The 20,568-nt window shown below is 40.4% G+C and overlaps 1 protein-coding gene across 1 annotated transcript in view; it reads right to left on the bottom strand.

The window, feature by feature from the left end:
- MSH4 (mutS homolog 4) overlaps positions 1 to 20,568 on the bottom strand; it is a gene marked incomplete at its 5' end in the record, with an annotated part of 65,812 nt that overhangs the window by 40,394 nt on the left and 4,850 nt on the right. The window contains 5 exons of the mRNA XM_025201813.1: positions 52 to 225; positions 2,213 to 2,328; positions 4,094 to 4,204; positions 7,852 to 8,015; positions 18,402 to 18,563. Of these exons, the coding sequence (XP_025057598.1) occupies positions 52 to 225; positions 2,213 to 2,328; positions 4,094 to 4,204; positions 7,852 to 8,015; positions 18,402 to 18,563 (727 nt within the window). The remainder of the gene's footprint in view (positions 1 to 51; positions 226 to 2,212; positions 2,329 to 4,093; positions 4,205 to 7,851; positions 8,016 to 18,401; positions 18,564 to 20,568) is intronic.

Here is a 20,568-nt window from a genome sequence, read left to right on the forward strand (position 1 = left end):
AAATCTATAAGAGGGGAAAAACTGAATTAGTACAACACAAAATGACCTTACCGAGAATCTCTATTATTAGTTACTAGTTCAAGGTTTTGGGCTGATGATGAATCTATCATAGCTGTTTGTTCACTTCCCTGGAAACAAACTTTGAGTGACTTAGGAGCATAAACTGAATTTTGAATAAATTCAACATATTTTAGTAAAGCTGCTGCAGCTGCTAGACAGTAATACCTGAAAGAGTAATAATATATTGAGTATTAAATATTTCTACATAACCAGAACAGAAAACACACACACACACACACACACACACACACACACACAGGGAGGGTATATGAAGGAGCAAGCTTTTGGCTTATTGACTAACATGGGTTGAGAGTAGTATGTAAGTCCAGGTACAAATCTTTAGTAGTGCAAGTACATTTTTGTACAGGGACTATGTTCAATATGCATATAACATAAGGTTGCCTTGTATACACATGAGTACTGTGCATATGCAAATCTGGAAGTGCAATTCAACACGTACACTGTTAAAATCCGACCAAGTACTTACCATATTTACTTGAATATAAGATTAGGTTTTTTGCCCTAATCAGCATGGGAAGAAGGCTCCTCATCTTACATTCATATACAAGGAAACCTCATTAAATGCAATGTCTATCATTAAACTACTGCCAAAAGCAGCATGTGCAGTATGGAAACCAACTATGAAGTTGATTAAATGCAGCGTTGGCACTGCACATGACTATAAAACACATGGCCTACATTGGGCAAACATACTGATGGGAACCTGTTTTTTCGTTTGTTTCTGTTTTTTTCATGTGCGGCCCTGAAACAAAAGGGGAGGGGGCTCCCTCCACAGGGAACTGGCACCAGGCCTGGAGATACTATAATACTAGGCAGGCACTGGGAGGGCCAGAGCCAGCTCTGACACTCTCCCTTTGGTGCCAAAAATGTTAAAGCTCCAGATAACAAAGTTTGAGGCACAAGGAAATATAGAAGACCCAAGCAAGTGAATATATAATAGGGGTGGGGTGGGGATAGGGGTGTGGACGTAAGTAAGTTACATATGGAACATGCAGCCAACTAAGCCCACGGGCGAGGGGGTGGGAAGGGGGAAAAGGTAGGGATGGGGACAGAAGGCTTATACAGCAAAGAATATATAGGAGACAGCACACAACATTATCTTAGCCAAAAAGGTTGAGGCATACACCACAAGGATAGGTTAGTGCAGTGAGATATGAATGAGATATATGGTAGTTCCCATTGTGCTCAATCCCTCTCAGCACCAACTCTTTTTAAAGTCATGATGAGCCACTACATTGAATAGATTTCAACTTCCTCTTCACTCCTACAGCTGAATCGTGCCTTACTTTTCCATTTCCAATTATTCCTGTTTCTTCAACAGCTTTAAATGCCTGTCAAACATCACCAAATAGGGCACCAAAGAGTTCATCCAGAAACCCTCTGTCACCCTCTCTTTCAGCCTGTCATATATTGGTGTGGCCCCACCCTCCATGTGGTAGAGCCAGACCAGGTTGCTCTATGCCTCATCTGCATATACATTTTTGGAGGACCCCAGGACTCGTGACAAGAATACCCAGTTCCAGTCATGAGTGGGAGAGCTAATTAGCACACGGATGCTTTGTGGGAGATATCCAGAGTACAAACACATACTGAACAATGCTGAGCTGTGGGGTTACCATGGCTTAAAATACTGTTGACTCTGCTAAGACCCAGCCCAATACACTACATGGTAAATCCTAAGCCTTATGTCTTTTGGATTAATATCATGCATATTTTTGGTTAAGATCACGTGAGACAGGGGACATCTGAACCCCAAGGTATGTGGACCTGGGATTTGCATGTAGGATGCCTGTCTGGATTTCGGGAGTATCGAAAACCACAAACCAATGGGTCTGGATAGGAGCATATTTGCCCCGTGGTAGAGCCACACGGACTTGACCACTGAGTTCTGCGGAGTCAAATTTTGGAACGTGATTATTAGGCTTTAAGACATCAACAGATTTCTTAATTAAACACATGGATACATGGAAAATGTTTGCTTATTAGTAAAAAGCTAACTATATTGATACATCCTAAATTTCATGGATGGCTGTACTGACAAGTGACAAGCCACTGGCTGCTTCATTGAAACTATAAAAACTTTTAAAGCCTCTTATTTGATAATATTACTTTTTTCTTAAATTAAACATACTTGGACTGAACTTCCATTAGGACAGTACTGAATTCAGATGCACACAACTGTTCAATGTGTTCCAACCCCTTTGTCTCATTGAAGTATTTTCTTTGGACAGTAGAAAAAGTCACATTCTAAAACAATAATAATAAAAGTGTCTCAGATGCTATAGAAAATTGTTAGTATATTTCATTCTGTTATTCTATAGATTTTTCTAGAGATGTATTATTCAAAGGACATTTTCCCATTGGTGATTAAGAAGCAAATTGTTTAAATATTTGGTCTAAACTATTACAATATGATCAGTCAGCAGTTCTATTATGTCAGCTCTACATACTGCAAGTGTAATGATTCTCAATTAGGGTTATGCAGCAGCCTTCCATGCCTTGAGATCCTTTCAAGGGTGCTACGGAGTGTCACAATCTTAGGGCTATTAGGTGTGCAAATATGGTTCTCAAGATAAACCCAGAGATTTCAAATATGAATCCACAGTGCTAAAAAAATTCTGAGCTGCTCTAATCTTTCTAGGTTCTCTGCAATGGAAGAATTATATGATTATTTTTCTGTAGTTAACAATTGAATGAAAACTAAAACCTGGCATTTTCTGAGGGTGCCTTGAGTCTAAAAAAAAGGCTGAGAACCTCTGTGCTAATGTAACCAACACAAACAGTGTATGACTTCATTTACCTCTAGGAACTGGTCCATAAAAAGATTTGAACCTGTTAGTTGCCAACTAACAAAAAGCCTTTCTTGCTCAAGCAGCAGAGATTCACACTGGGTTCAATTCCCCACTGAAAAACTAGTTAGAACATATTTTTACACTACCACAGCATTATGGCTGCAGTAAGTAGTATGACAAGCTATCACCTACCATAATTGGAACGAACAGTAGTCATCTAACCTTGAAATGGTACATAAAGAATAACTGAGTGCAGGATGAATTCCTGGAGCCATGCATGGGAATCAGGGCACAATGAGGAATTTATGAGGTTGGGAAGGCTTCTTAGATGAGGAAACCACTTATTAATGGGGACAAAGCAGCAAATACACTCATATAGGAGTGTGAGGCCAGGTTAGTCTTACTAGAACAGATATAGTTAAAAATTAAAAGAATATTTTCTAGCTTTAATAAAGATTAGAAGCTTTAAAACAGCACTTTTTTCCATCTGTCCTGTTTCCTTTTACAAAAAAATGTTTCTCTCTGTGCTTTTATTCAGTTTGTTGGCCAAGTTGCACACACTCTCGGTTCTTCCTGATTGGCTGCCTAGCACAAAAAGCTAATACATTAGAAAGTCAAATGAAAAATAAGCATGTATCAAAATTTTAGCAAATTGTTTGACAGTATTCTCTGGTATAGAATGTAGACATTGACAATAACCAATGTCTGGGGTCATAAGGTATACAATTTTGGGGAAGTTCTTAGCAACAGATAGTAAAATATATATTTGAAGGTGGTTTCAGTGAAAAAACAAGGGTAAATTTGACACATCTTTCTTTTGTTACTCCCTATTAGAAGTGTCTTCCCCCCAGGGTCATTGGGGTCAGAACTCAATGAAGATCTACTTAAGTAACTGAGGCAAAACACTGATTCAATTTTCCTATCTTTGCATCTTCAAGTGGTCTGCAAATTTATTGAAAATATTTCTATGCTGGAAATTCCAAGGCTTCTGCTTTAATCAGTGCTCGTTTTATTTATTAGGTAGGATTAGATCGAGGCTATGGAAGTAGCACAGATATAATCCCTTATAGTGGTATGGATAGGCCTGAAAGCATACAAGAACACCTAACTGCAATTAAGGCTTTTAAAAAGTTATAAAAGACCATCACAAATTAGCAACTATACAAAAATAGTCACACTGGAGTCCTTTAAAAATTAAATGAAGTCTAGGAAAAGACTACCTTGAAATTATCTGTTATCAAACTGAACAATTTTGTTGCATTTCCTGCATCACAGGCAGTATTTGACATTATTATTTCTAGTGGTGTTAAAATCTTGAGTTTAGTGACAACCTGAAAAAATTAAAACATCATCCATTAAAAAATGTTAGAACTCTCTAAGTATATTTTTGCAAACATTAACTAATCCACTGTCGAATTCTACACTCTTTGTAAATACAAGTCAATTCTACTTTCCAAAAAGATTTAACTTTCAGCTGATTCCTCTAATACTGAAGGAAAAGAATGTCATTAAAATTCTTAAAATTTAGGTAAACAATTTGCAGAATAATTAATCTCGTGTCATGAATATACAAAAAAAATTGAGACAGAATTAAGGCATATAAAATAAAAATGAAATATCTAATATAATACACGACTACTACTGAGGAAAAACCTCCTGTTTTCGCAATCAAAAGCAACTTTTCTGGAAGAAAATTAAATGTCAAGGATTCCTTTGATTAGACAAGGCTTTGGTAAGGATATATTTTAGACCTTGTTCTAACTTTTTCTCATACATGTATATGCTACAGTTTAGGGGTTGCTAAACTTCCCAAACTCAAACCAAAATTTGGACACGGTTGAGAATGAAAGGACACCAAACTTTTTAAATGTGTCCCAGAGTTAAGGATCTGCATGCAGCAGCCTAACTCAAGTAATAATTTATCAATAAATGACTTCTTTAAAATAATTAAGCAAGAACTTAAGAAAATCCACAATAGAGAATAATAAATGAATGGAGGGAGAGAAAAAGAATGCTTTTATTTAACTACTTCTCTTTTCTTCAGGAACCACATTTAAACTGCCCAGAAGGTGTTTGCAAGCTGTGGTTTGGCTACCCTTTCTACTTCTCACCTGCATTATTTCTTTTGAACATGGCTTAAGAGGTAGACATTTAATTTAGTTTTTCCTTTTAATATTAAATACCCATCTAAATAACATGGAGCCGGAATATAAAGTACAATTACATTGTGATGTTTCCTATGCAGAAGAGGATTAAGATTAATATATACCAAACAGAAGCAATTATTATCCATTGTTTAAAATGTTCTTATTTTCATTAGTGTGCCAAGTCCCCAAACAAGGGTGGAAACAGATGTCACCTGTGTGCCATCATAAAAGTTATATCTGTGGCTATGACAGAGGTGGTATCAATGGGTGCCTATACACATGCTTTGATGCATTCTAATTAAAATGCACTGGAGTAGACTCAATTGATTAAGTCTGCTAAAGTGTTCTAATTAAAGCGCCCCCATCGCCATTTTGAAATGCGGGGCACTGAATGCATGTGATGCTGCAGTATCACATGCATTCAGTGCCCCACGTTTCAAAATGGCGATGGGGGCACTTCAATTAAAACTCATTAACTAAAACAGTTCAAGCGCCCTCGCCATTTTGAAATGCAGGATGCTGAATACAGGTGATACTGGGGCATTTTAATTAGAGACACTGTCCAATTAAAATGCTCCCCCTCCACCCCAGAGCATGTGTATAGACACTGAATTTATGCTGCTTTATTGTGATAAGCCTCTGCTAGGTCTATGGCAAAAGAGCATGGTCAGCCTAGAGCTGCCTACACTCTCCAGCCACCCAAGGCAGGCACTCCCAAGACTTCTGGGGCTCCAACTTGCACACTTCAGCAATGGGAATTTCCATTCCATTCCATTCCTGGCATGCACAGGATTGGGCCCCTAAATGCCCACTTTTCTGGGTTCGCCTGTTTGAGGCGATGGGTTCACAATGGATGACGTGTGTTTCATTCAATGAGATGGATCGGCTGTACTGGGAAGTATCCCAGTACGGCTAATTTGCTTAATTTGGTGACTGTTGCTGGTATGTGTTGTAAGGTTTCGGGGCCCTCTTTGTCAGTGCCTTGCCCCTCAGTGATGTCAGCGTAAGACCCGGCTTCAGCACCACCTAGATGATCTGAGCGCTTCCCCTTTCTCACCTACCATGTCTTTGATGTTATTGTTGGGGAGGCAGTTCCCTGTTGGTGACCCAGAGGGGTCTCAGCCCTGGGGTGTCTTCGTGGGGCTCCAAACCTCCCCTTTATCCCAGCTTACAATGTCCTCAGCCTTAGGTAGATGCTGCTCCCCACAGATCTCCCACACTGCCCGTCTTGGAAGGGACTGGTCTTTCTGGCCGTCAATCTTCAGGGGTCTGCCCCTTGTCTTCGGGATGGCTTCCCCTCTTCTAAGAAATTAACCTGCCCTGTCCAGGGTCAAACTACAAACTTAACTGAGAATGACCGGCCCCTTTCGGCAGGGCTCCCTCTCTCTCTCTCTCAGGTCCTTCGATTCCCTAGGGAGACTCGTCTATCCCCCTCTCCTTTAGTAGGTGTGGGTACAGGTGACCACCCTGCACCCTGTTTCTAACAGCTCTTCTGGCATCCTCTCCCTGGGGCTCGGCTGACCTGAGGTCCAGTTGTCTTGGTCCTTCCAGCCAGCTTCACTTCTCTCCCCCTTCTGGGAGCTCATGATCCTCTGTGCTCTGCTCACTTCGGGGCTGTCTGATGATGCCTGCAGGCTTGAGGATCCATCCCTAGCCACAGTGCCTGAGCTCCTGGTTGGAGCTCTGCCGCTCCCCAGTGGCGTCTCTTCAGGTTGCTGCCCCTCTGCGGGGCTCCCTAACCCCGGTTGGCCCCCAAGGCTACCTTCTGCCTCATTGGTCAGGGTCCTCCGGCAAGCGGCTGACTCCTTCCCAGAACGGCTGGAGCTGAAGCCTCCCAGCTCCACAGCCAGCAACTCCCAGCCAGTGTTCTGCTCCCAATTTACCAGCGCCGGCTCAGCTGAATCCCCAGCTACCTTATGAGCAGACTGCACTACTCCAAAGCCATGCCCACAGCGTTCGCCTCTACGCAGGCTCAGGCAGCTGCGAAACTGCCAAGCCTGTGTCAGCATCTCCTCCCAACTGCTGCTCATTCTGGCTCCTGAGGTGAGTGTTGGGGCCATCAGGTGAGGGTCCGGGCCACGGCTTTTGCCTCCCCTCTCACAGTGACATTTATTTCTAGCCTAAGACCCAGAGTACAAGTGCTGCAAAAACAACAGATAGGAGATACAGTCCCAGTCTTATAGACTTTATGATCTAATTTAAAACAAGTGACAAAGACCTGAAATGAGCAGCAAGGATGCAACTATAATAAATTCATCAGGTTAGTCAATTAGTAGAAGTATTGCCAGTAGACTAAAGGAAATAATTATTCCCCTCTATTCTGCACTGGTGAGGACATATCTGGAGTACTATGTCCAGTTTTGGGCCCCCGTTATAGGAAGGATGTGGACAAATTGGAGAGAGTCCAGCAGAGGGAAATGAAAATGGTGAGAGGGCTGGGGAACATGACTTAAGAGGAGAGGGAGAGGGAACTGAGCTTGTTTAGCCTGCAGAAGAGAAGACTGAGGGGGGATTTGATAGCAGCCTTTAACTACCTGAAGGGTGGTTCCAAAGAGGATGGAGCTAGGCTGTTCTCTGCAGGGACAGAGGACAAAACAAGGAGCAATGGTCTGAAGTTGCAGCAAGGGAAGTTAAGGTAGATATCAGCAAAGACTTTTTCACTAGGTGGGTGGTGAAGCACTGGAAATTTCCCCTCTAGATTGCAAAAAGTAATTCTGAAAGTTTAATTCCTGATCCTATTTATAAAATTTTATGCAAAGAGGACATTGTAATAATCATCTTCATTCTGTAAAACACAAGCAAATACAGCAACCAGAAGGATTCAAAATTACCTTAGCATATGTTGAATTGTCTGCAAATTGGGATAAAATGACCTGGGGATTTTTTAAATCAATACTAGCCATTCCTACTTCACCTCGGGCAAGTCCTCTTCCTTCTACTACTGCTACAATAACTGACGCGGTGTTATGAGCAGAGACTGCAGACGAGGAAGTAACTGTAAAACAGTTGCATACATTTAAACGTATGACTCTTTATTATACAATGTGTAAATAATGTGCTTATACCTCCATATTCCACAGAAGAAAATATCCAATAATTGTCCGAATTTACTTTAAAAATTCTACAACCATCTACGGAATCCAATATCTAATGTATTACATAAAGAACAAATTCCTGTTTTTGAAACTAGGCTCACACACACACACAAACAAAAATAGGAACTGAGTGCATAAGTAGATGGTGAACATGAAAAAACACGCATAAAAGAAGTGATAATATATGGGAAAAAATAGAGTGCGTAAGGAACAATTTCTCCATTAACAAAAAATAGATGCATAGAGAAGTATTATTATTTGTTAAGAATTTGTAATTTTACAAACAAAACTGAGAACTGCTATTGACTGAGGACAGTCAAATTCAGCCATATTAAATTATGGAGATACAGTGAAATTTAAGATAGCTTTCCATTAAATCTGCAATTCTGATTACACTCCCCGAAATTTTGCCTAATTTAAAGCAACCCATTTGAACTTGAGACAAAAATGATATGGCTTTCATTTTGGAGAAATTCTCCTATTTTTATTCAGAACATCTAAAAATAAATTGGGCTCAGAAATACCACATTTTAACAATATGATGAGGTTGGTGTCTGTTTAGTTTTGAAGTACTGGGCTTCAGAATCAGTGGTTGATTAGGTATGTTAGGAACTGCTCAGTGTCTACTTATGCACAACACACATTGGTGCTTTCACATGCTCCAGCAGGTGCAAACATCCAAAAGCATAACAAAATGTTACAGAAGTAGGAGTGATGTTCTAGATACCATATGATTTAGGAAAAGGAACACAGATCTATAGAGTTAAAATCCTATTTCTTCTCACATCTTCTAAGGGTTTACTTTATTTCTCTTAAATAGCATTTCACAAACATTATTTATTTATACCTTAAAAAACCATGAGACAAATTAATATCAATCATCTCTATCTTATCATGAAAAAAAATCAACGCACAAAAGTGTTTTGCCAATATCAGACAGCAAATTAGTGTCAGGACCAGAATTAAATCACAGGTCTCCTGGCTTTCATAGCTAAGCCTAATCATGTAGACAAGTGATATCCAATCTATTTCAATTCAGGATCATCCTCATTTTTTTCATGTTGTAACCCAGAAGCCTTGTCAGACTGGAACAATGGCAAAAATTCAGAGGTATTTTAGGGACTGTAATGAGCTGTTTGGTGCAGAACAGTTGCTGTTTGGACTGCCTTGTTTCATGAGTAGGAGTTGCTGCTGGCTTATGAAAATGCTTCCTTTCTCTCTCTCTCTGAAATTTCCCATGTCCTCTCAATCTGCATTGAGACAATGCTATTTCAAGAAATTATGAGCCTGTTCCAATGACTCTAGAAGAGTGGTTTCTCAGCCTTTTTGTACTTGAGGCAGCCCTCAGTGGACTTAATAGCTTTTGTGAATTAAGTGGGACCCAATTTTAAAAACTAGTTTATATATATCAGTGGGCACGTCTACATGTGACGCTTAATGCGCAGTAACCTAATAACACTGCACAGTAGTGTGCTGGGTAAAAACCAAGCTAATAGGCTACTGTGCAGTATGTGTCACTAAAAAGACCCTGAACCGGTGCTACTGCACAGTAACTATAGTTACTGCACATTTAGTTAGTTCTTCATTAAGCAAGTGCTAAACTAAATGCGCAGTAGTAACTGCACATTAATGAACATGTAGGCACGTCCAGTCCTTACCTTCTTGCACAGGGGATGAGCAGTGGGGGTGGAGGCAAGGACAAGCCTGAGCCTGCACTAACCTGCTTATCTTCTCACATTTAGCAAGACCTTCAAAGGATCTGGCAGCACCTTGGTTAAGAATCGCTGTACTACAAGCATTGTTTTCTTGTGCCAAAGCTAATCACTGTGCAGTAGGAAAGGGCGAGTTTGGGAATGGGGCATCAGCTGCAGCAAGAAATGATTACTAAACAGTCAGGGGAGCAAGCAGGTCCTTCAGTGCTCTCTCATGGCTTCTGGAGGGTTTTTGCAACTATGAGATTCTGCTACGGTTCCCGGTCATGTGGGTGCAGCTCAGCAGGCAACCCCTGGCAACACACCTGAAATGTTCTTTATCCATTACTTGAGAAATTCTACTATAAGCCACAGTGCTTCTTAGATAAGACATTTAAGTCAGCTGAGAAACAAAGAGATTTGCTTTGTATATTATTTCTTTGGCAAATTGAATTCTATGAATACTACATCAAACAGTATTTTTAATGTATCAAAAGCAGACCGTAAAAACACATAGGTTGCTTTGATTGATGTCTATGGAGAAATTAGTAATGACTTCTTGTTAAAAAATAGGCCAGAGAATATGCTATTCAAATGATGAAAATCTGTGCAGTAAAAATAAAAAATATACTGGTATATTTATTCATAACATGAATTTCTATTGATATCAAAAGCAGGAGACAATCAGTCATTCATCCTACTGAAGTAGGTAAAAGGAGCCCAAAATCAACAGGAATTTGCATAATAAAAGGTAACCATATTGAAGTACATTGTATTAAATTATGGAAAGCAGCTGCTGTACATGCTTAGAAATTATTTAAAAAAACAAAAAAACAACAACTTGTGTTTCATTAATAGATACTCATCTAGCCTATCTTAAATTTCAGTCTAAAATTGCTGGAAGCATGAAATTAGAACCTGCTGAATAATGGGGTTCTTGACAGATTCCTGATTTACTTATCCTTCTAGAAGCTCGTATGAAACTGCAAAGAAAATCACTTCTTTATTAATTATATGATCCTTAAGTTTGAGACACCAAAATAAGACCAAGAAAAATATGTGTTTATGGTAGACATACTGTATTTGAGCTTAATTTACTACAATTCAGCATTATGTAGCTTGTTATGGCATAGAGATATTTTTGATGTATTTAACAATTGGATACTGCAATTGAATTATTGGTAAATCCCAGAACTGTCAAAAAGTCAGTGCATGTTAGTTTCTTTGTTAGAAAGAAAATTCTTTTCTCTGCTTTTGTGGCATCAGGCAGTGCTCTCATCAGTCACTTTCATTCTTTAATCAAATAGTATTAGAGACGTCAACATCTTCATCAATCTTTTTTTTCTATTATCAATCAAACTCGGTGTCACAGTAGTCAACATCTTTATCAACCTGTCAGCTCTCCCTTTTATCCATTTTACTATCACCTATTTTCAATTTATCACCATATTCTATTATGGTATGATAGTTTAAATAAACCCTAACTGGGTTATTGTAATATTACTACTTACTTTACACATACATTCATTCTAAATAACCCCAAAGCACTTCACAAAGTAAATCTTTAAACCATCTCTGAACAGTTGTCATCAATGAGAGGGAGGGCATTAGCTAACTAATACAACACGATAATATATAACAATGTGATTGAAGGAGAATTTTGGCTAAACAAGTACAGCAAAAAGTACTCCCTTCAGGTATTTAAAGTGTGACCATCACAGAGCTAAGTGAATGGAGTCAAATATCCTAACAGTCTGATTCCCTGCTCTCTGTATGCACAAATATGTCTTGCAACGTTTTCTTTTTCTTTCCATCATCATCCTCTTCTTATAGCCTTTAGAGATGTTGTTGTGGGAACTCCAATGTAAGTAAATTGGTTATATTTTGCTCTGAAAGTTGTAAGAACTGAGAACATTCTCAAAGGAGTTCTGTAGTTGTGGGCTTGCTGCAAGGAAGGCATGTGAATTTTATCCTGGGGGTAATCAATCTGTGTCCCTTTAGAGCAGGGGTGGGGGAAAAAACAGCTTGCAGACTGGATCCAGCTCACTGAGGGATTTTATCCGGCCCATGGTGGATCCCTCTGTCACACCTTCCCAGGTGCAGGGGCAGCCTAAGCTGTGGCACATGAGGCTTCTCCTGCCACCCCCAGGTGCACAGCAGGGCTCGGGTAGTGCAGCAGCCAGACCATCTCCTGGCAGCCTTTCTGGTTGCCACTGCAAGACCCAGTCCCATTGCCTGAGCACCCCGGGTTGTCCTCCCTGCACCCACCACTGTGGGCAGGGTGCTCAGCCTGGTGGCAGGTATGGGGCTGCAGAGCCAGCAGGGAGTGGCATCCAGGAGCAACATGGGTGGGTGGGGCCTGGAAGAACCCAAGATCTCGGGGCAGTAACAACATGGGGCCAGGGCATGGGTCAGAGCTGCAATCCACTGGCTGCACACCCCTGCAACAGGAACGGGTTCCATGGGCAGGGGCAGGAACATGCAGAGAACACATCGTGGCTCTGCCCCAACCCTTCAATGTTACTGCCCTGCAACTGGGGAGTTGCATCCAAGGGCAGAGCCAGGGTCTTGGGACAGTGACAGCACAGGGCTGGGACCAGGGCAGAGTTATGACCCACTCCCTGCATGCCCACAGAACTGGAGCCCATCACAGAGGCATGCAGACAGCAGATCATAGCTCTGCCCTGGACCTTGGATACAGTGGCAACGCGTAGAGGGTGCATGGGGGGTGTATGTGCACCCCCTGAGAGCGCTGGTGCCCCCCTAAAAGCGCCGGCCAGGGAGCGTGCAGGGAGAAGTGGTCCTCCTCCTCCGGCAGCAGATCCTGCTGACCTGGAAGAGCCAGTGGTGCGCCGCTGCCAGTTGCGGAACAGCAGGATTGGCTGTGGGGGGACCCCCTGCCTCCGGTCAGTGATTGTCAACTCAGGAGGCACCAGTCGCCCATGCTCAGACCCATGCTGTCACTGGTCTGTGACCCTGTCCCATGGTCCTGGCCTTGTCTGCCTGTCCTGCTCTCTGCCAGCCTATGGCCCAAGCCTACATATGGAGTTTTGGAGAGGTTTTGCACAGGGCGGGTAGGTGTGGGGGTGGGGGCTGTTGACCTGGCCCACAACAGCTCAGCAAACCTCCCTATGTTGGCCACAGGCCCAAATAATTGCCCACCCCTTTTTTAGAGCATAGCTTGCCCACAAACTGCTTAAAATACAGGTAAGAACTTTAAATCATCAATAGACTAGATACCAGTGTCTTGTCAGACTTGAGAGATCTCAAAAGAAGACTATCATATCTTAGTAGGCCTTGGAGAATTCTAGAATAGCCAGTCTGACTTCAAAACCTAGAAATTACTAGAGCATATTATAAAACAGCCAATTTGTAACTACTTGGAAGAGAAATAGATAATCATTGGTAGCTAACACTGATTTGTTAAGAACAAATCATGTCAAACCAACCTAATTTTCTTTTTGGACGGGGTAATCGGTTTGGTGGAAAGAAGAAAAGTGGTGGACACAATATACTTGGAATTTCCTAAGATGTTTGACTCAGTATCACATGCCATTTTCATAAGCATGCTAGAGAAAAGTGTGCAACAATCATTACAAAATTGGTTGATTAACACCAAGCAAAGAGTAGCTATTAATGAACTGAATCCAGACTGACTAGAAATTTCAAGCGGGCTTCCACAAGAGTCCGTTCTTGGTCCAAGGTTGTTTAAAATGTTTATTCATGCCTTGGATTCCAGGATAGAGAGCATACTGATCAAATCTGCATAAAGCATTCTGGAAGACAGGATTAAAACCAAAGAAAATTGGAAAACTGAGAGTTGGGCAATAGAGAACAAAATGAAATTCAATAAACAGAGAAGAAAAGCTAAATGAACAAATGTACAATGGGGGAGAACTGGTTTGGCAGTAGTATTTCCAAGCAGGGGTACGGTGAATCACAAATCAATATGAGTCAACAATATTATCCTGTCACAAGAAAAGTATATGCAATATTGGGGTGCATTAACACATGCACTGTATGCAAAAAATAGGAGGTGATAGTGTAACTACTTTCCACAGGTTATGCCTCAGCTAGATTACTGTGTCCAGTCTGGGGCAACCCTGAAGAGGGTCCAAAGGCAAAGGATGAATATAATTAATAGGCTGAAAAGAAAGCAATATGAGAAAAGGTTTAAGTAATTAGGTATGTTTAGTTGGAAGAAAAGGAGATTAAGGGAGGCCATGACAGCAGTGTTCATATATTAGAAAATCAGCCATAAAGATGTAGAAATATTCTCTTCTCCCATGCCAGATGGCAGGACACACGGCAATGGGTTTAAACAGCAGCAAAACAGACTTATACAAATCTCAAGAAAACTCCCTAACTAAAAGCAGCTTGACAACCTTGTTAACAAACAAGAATAGTTCTGTTGGCAAAAGTAAAAAAAGAAAAAAAAGGATCCTTTTGTGCTGTAGCAAACAGTTTAGATCTCGGTTTATGCCACTTACATTTTATAGACAGTATATCAACACTGCCTTGTACCAACCACTTGGAGAATGCTGTCTTATTAAAGGGATTTCTGGTTCATTTGCTGTTCGGTAATGCAGAATTGTACTGCACCTCTCAACTTACTTACTCAGGGTCTATAGAAGACTTGTTTGTAGCCCAAGAATTGCTACCTGATCACATGCTGCTACTACCTCTCCTTAACAGCTGCTAAATCCCATTAAAAGCAGTAAAAATACTTCCTATTACATGTTCATATATTCAATTGTTGTAATGATCACAGATACTACTATCTGATAACAAACAAGACAAGGTCCGCATATTCAAAATCTGTAAATCAATCACAACAAAGTCCAAGAATCATCAGGACACAAAATAACCTGGGTGTATGTGTGCGCAGAGAAACAGCATTGGACCCAGATTTAAAACCACAGTATTCTGTGAGAGTCATTGTTAATGGATTGATAATGAATATCAGTGATTCAAGCCAGACTAAACTTCTTGGATCGCATCATAATAAGAAGCTTATTCACCACTGATTTTGCATCTGTTAGCGTGACTTTTGTAATCATGGGCCATGTCCAGACGAGCAGAGCCATGCGGCATGTAGCAGACATCCGAGGCGCCACACACTGCACATTCCGTTGTTTGCCACACTGCAAGGGAGCAGAATGGGAGGGGTTTTTTGACCCCTGGATAACCAGGGGTAAAAAAAATCTGCTGAAGAAAAGTGAAGTGGTGCACATGATGGCAGCATGTGCTGCCCAAAGCCAGAGCCTGGCCAGCTGGAGCTGCCCTCCACTACCTGGCTCCTTTAATCTTGCATGTTCCCCTGCATGCAGCTTACCCCTTGCCTCCCTACCCCGCCGCTCCCTCTTGATCAGCAGGGAAGCTAAAACTGTGGTTTTAAACATGGCACTGGTGTTGCCTCCCTGCCAGTCAGCAGCAAACAGCAGAGACATCCGGAGCCCCTCAAGCCAATCAGTGACAGGAGGCAAAAACAGTAGCATATTTAAAAACACAGTATTTGCCTACCCGCTGATCAGGAGCAAGCCGTAAGTGGGAGCCTCCACCAATCAGTGGAGCCTCCACCAATCGGGTGGGGGAGGGGAAGGGGTCACAGGGAAATCTGCAAGATTAAAGGAGCCACAGTTTACCCCACTTTTGCCATGAATTCAGTAGGTCCCTAGATAAGAGCTACTACTCATCCACCAAATATATGTGACAAAAACCTGCTGTCCAATGACCCCTCTGTAAATGACTTGGACTAACACTGAAAAACACCTTGAGAAAGCATTTTTCCCTTAGACATAATTTAATAGAAAACAAGGTACTAAAATGTGGGAATTCACCTAACTCAACTTGAAAAAGTGTTGGATTGTCCAGACGGACATGTGAGAGCTAGAAGGGATTTTATAGGTATAGAATACAGACTCTTAACTTCCCTAAATATCCAATAGCAGGGCAGGGCAATTTGCAGCATGCATGCTACAAGTGACATGGGTAGCCTCTGTGTGTAGTACACATGGCTGGCTGTGCCCAAACAGGTGTCCCTGCTCCAAAATCTGAGCAGAAGTCAATGAAAATGCATGACATTTTCCAGGGGTAGTCAAGTTGTCTAGCAGAGAATGCACTGATTGAAAATGGAGGCTTGAAACCAATATTGCTCTGTGCCACTAATCAAATGTTATTTGGAAATCTAAAGCGCACCAATACAGATTTTCTTGGCTGATACTGACGGCCAATTATTAACCAGCCATATCAGCTGATCGGTGCACTCCTAGTAAAGGGATTGAAGTGGCACTCAGGGAGCACATGGGGGAAATTTTTGGCATGCCTACAAAAAAGGTTTGCCCCCCCTGCAATAGCATGTGACTTCCCAAAACAATTTATAGCAAAAATAAATCTTAGAGATACTGTCTAGAGGAAGTGATCCACATAAACAGAATAGAAGGCTACTTCACCTGTTGAAGCTTGGTCATTGACTGCAGCTGCATCACGTGCAATGAGCTTTGAAAGAAACTATTTTCTTGCTGTTTCTGATGCAACTCTTCATCATATATTCTTTATTGATAAAGCAGACTAACAGGCTGATTTGCCTTTCTTGTGAAATTCATGTATAAAAAAAAATGTTATCTGAAGGTATCGCCTTTGTTGAAAAGGGCCATAGAACAATTATTTTTTTAAATGTAATAACTGAATTGTGGTTGGTGAATGAACCACTAAAAGGATTTGGAGTGTAGAACTTCTAGCCCTAATCATACGCTTACATTTTGATGAAGAAAAAAAGAACTAGAAATCTGAGAAAATATAGATTATTTTGTCTGAGTCAGAAGATGAAATCATCAGGACAGAAGATGCAAAACTAATGCAAAACACAGTGAAAAGAAATAGGGATGAAGCTGCTCACTGAAGAGACTATTAGTGATCTGCTGTCCAAACTTTTATCAGAAAACAAAACAAAACAAAACATCTTCAGGGTTGATCCTGTTGTAATTACTGCACACACAACAAGAGGTCCTTCAGTGTATGTCAGAGAAGAGATTCTCTTCTTGGAGACTATTGTATGTGTATGAGTTTAGTCCAGTCCAAGTAACTGCATTTTTTTTGAGCAGAGAACTCAATAATAGCTGCAAGCCCAGAGTACAATTGATTTGTATTGAGTATTAGACCTGACTGAACTGATCTTATGTCATGGATAGAAAAAAATGAATGAATGAATATACTTAGTGAAAAAGAATAATGGAGCTAGAAGGAGAGTAAGGAAAGGGAAAAAGACGAATAGAGGAACAATCCAAGATTAGCAAACTGTATTTGCATTCTCAGATTTTATAGAATTTCTTTCACTAAAATCCAGTGTAATAATGTGGAATATTGTTACTCCCTGGAGAAGAGAGGAGATTGGTATTTTTTTTTCTTTTTTACCATATTTACCTGAATCCACAATGACCCTCAATTTAAGACACCCCCCCAATTAGATTCTATACATGGAAAATTTATAATTTAGTGGTAATTTTCCATGTACAGAATCTAATTACTGAAGGGTCATCTAAAATTTGCACCCCTCCTTGCCCTGCTAGTGGGGAAAGCAGTGGCAGAACAGCAAGTAGCAGTGGGGAAGGCAGTGGGGAGGCAGATGGTGAGGTGGGGTCAAGACACTTGACCCCTTGCCACATCCCTTCCACCACTTGCCCTCCCCCATCCCCCGCTGCTTAGCTTCATTTTATGTTTAAAAATAATCGTCACGTTGTCCAGAGTTAAGCAACCTTCAAAAATGGAAGAAACACCAGGACAGAAAAAATCCAATTCAAAAGTGTTAAATTTGACTGTCAAAGGTTCTAGCGCAGGTGGTTGCCCCATCTCAGGTAAAGTATATAAAATACAGGTTTCTTTCCTTTAGTCAGCTGAGGCTGAATATGTATTCTCATTTCTTTGTATTGTGTTTGTAATTGATAAGCCAAGCAAAAAAACTGGGTTTTGCATTAAGTTCCATACCCCTAGTGCAAGTTTATATATGTTAAAATCAGCATCCAAGTGACTTTTTAAGACTGATGGGAGTTCACAACATAAACTGTATAAAGTTGATATTGAGCACTGAGAGAGTTCACCTTTACAAAATGACATAAAGATTGCTAGTATAAATTCATATATTCCCTACAGATGATTTTAGAGTCTGGGAGAGCTTTCCATTGGCACAGCCAAAAATTACTCTTCCAAAAAGGCATGGGGACAGAACTAATTTTATCTTCATGAAAAATAAAAAAATAAGGTACACAAATATTAGGCTGGGTTCCCTATTGTAGTCACCATGGAAACATCAGCATATCTACACAAATGTTGAATAGTTTGCAAGTGTCCGAATCTCAATTAAATCAATGATTTATAATAAAAGTGCAAGGATAAAAAATCAGTTATTCAATACTAAAATAAGATTTTTAAGCATATCCATCAGTGCAAGGTATACTTCATAATGTGTCAAACTGTAAAAATACAAAAGCATAGATATAATGTTTAATGCCTTAATGCATAATGTTAATGCGTAAAATGGTACTAAAATAATGCCGCAAATCTAAAAAGAGATTTTTTTTTTATAAATGTGAACTTTACCTGAATATCCCATGAGAGGAGTTCGGCTTCTACCTGACCTACTAGAAGAGAGGGGTGTTTTTCCTACCCAAGCGCTATTCAAACCTCTTGCTGAAGAAGAGCTTGTAAAATTAACTGTGCTAATATTCTCTGCACAGGAACTTTTGTCCCCAAAGTATGAATCTACAAAAAAACAAATGTAGAAAGGTTTTTTAAAATATAGGCAACAAAGAGACACATGTATTGTCTTAATGTGTATTCAATTTAAAAGAAAACAAACTGAAACCATACTCTTTAAAAACAAAGAAAAATAATTGAGACCTTTAATAAGTCATTTTCATGAAGTTTAAGATTTTTTTATTGAACCTTGAAGCACTGTTAGATTAATACTATTTATATATTCGTAGTATAAAAATCGGGAAAAAATCATTAAGATTTTGTTTTAGAATCCAGATTGGTACGATCATTAATCTATGCTTACTCACAGTAACATGAAAAATCCTTGTTTAGAACTTGGAAATAGCTCTTATCATGAAAACTAATACATTTTCAAAGAGATTTGCAGATCTACCCAAAAGATTTATAATAGGTCTGCTCCATTTGGTAGATTTTCTAAGCGCATCTCCCTACAGGTTTCAATATCCATATCTGAAGCTGCGCAATGCCCTTTCAGGAATTTCCAAATCTGAAAAGGGTCATAAAAAGAAAGTATGTCCTGACATTGAAAACATATTTTAAAGGATATTTTAAAGGATAATAAAAGAGAAGAGGAAGAACCATGTTCAGAAATTCCTCTTTTGGCCTATATGGTTCAACTTTTAAAGTCATACCATTTATAATTCAAGAACTGGTATGTTGCCTGAAGCTTCCATTTTACAGAGACATTTTAAGTTGGCTCTGCAATTTAAATCAGATGACAACACATTTACCACAGAATTTGTTTCCATTTTAGTATTAGTCTGTGTTTATTTAATATATACTACTGATTTTCAAGCAGTTCTCATAAGTGCACCACTATATCACCCCATCTTAAATTAAATTAAATCAAATCACCAAATGGCTCAAAACGTAAAATATAATAGGAATATTTTTTCTCATTTAAAAACTAGAAGGCATGTAGAAGAAACTCCATTAAAAGTACAAAAATGTGTTAACATCATAAGTTCTGTGAAACAAAGCATCAGTCCTCTCTAATATGAAATACAACTACAGTATGTTGGTTTACAACATAGTGCAGTTAGATATTCTTGTTAAATGCCTCATGAATTATACCAAATGATTTTCGAGCGGCTGGCACAAAAAGACAAAGAGTTTACAACACTGTTCATGTAAAACTATCTTTATTACAAAATGATAACTGAAGTACCATTAAAACTCAGCATTTACTGTCCCAGACTCCCTGGAGTAAGCACAGTATTCTGTAGTTAATCCTCCAGGTTAACAAATCACTGCATGTTGGTAGGGATGGGGTTCGTTAAAATATCTGATTAACAAGCTACCTGATGAACAGAAGATGGCTGCCAAGTATGAGTGGCAAAAGCTTGGACTACCTTTCATAGATTTCATAGACATTAGGGCTGGAAGGGACCTTGGAAGATCATCGAGTCCAGCCCCCTGCCCAAAGGGCAGGAAGTCAGCTGGGGTCATAGGATCCCAGCAAGATAAGCATCCAATTTGCTCTTGAAGGTGTTCAATGTAGGCGCTTGAACCACCTCCGGTGGCAGGCTGTTCCAGACCTTGGGGGCTCGGACAGTAAAGAAATTCTTCCTTATGTCCAGCCTGAAACGGTCTTGTAGTAGTTTATGACCATTCGACCTAGTCGTCATCCCTTGGGGCGCTCTGGTGAACAAATGTTCCCCCAGATACTGGTGGTCACCCCTGATAAACTTGTAGGTGGCCATCAGATCACCCCCGAGCCTGCGCTTTTCCAGGCTAAAGAGCCCCAGGGCTCTCAGCCTGTCATCGTAGGGTCTGCTTCCCTGACCTCTGATCATGCGCGTGGCTCTTCTCTGGACTCTCTCAAGCTTCTCCACATCCTTTTTGAATTGTGGAGCCCAAAACTGGACACAGTACTCCAGCTGCGGCCTCACTAAGGCCGAGTACAAGGGGAGAATGACGTCCCAGGATTTGCTTGAGAAGCATCTATGGATGCAAGCCAGCGTTTTGGTCACTTTACTAGCTGCAGCAT

This window comes from Alligator sinensis, unplaced genomic scaffold (assembly GCF_000455745.1).
Source record: "Alligator sinensis unplaced genomic scaffold, ASM45574v1 scaffold853_1, whole genome shotgun sequence".
NCBI classification, from domain to species: Eukaryota; Metazoa; Chordata; order Crocodylia; family Alligatoridae; genus Alligator; species Alligator sinensis.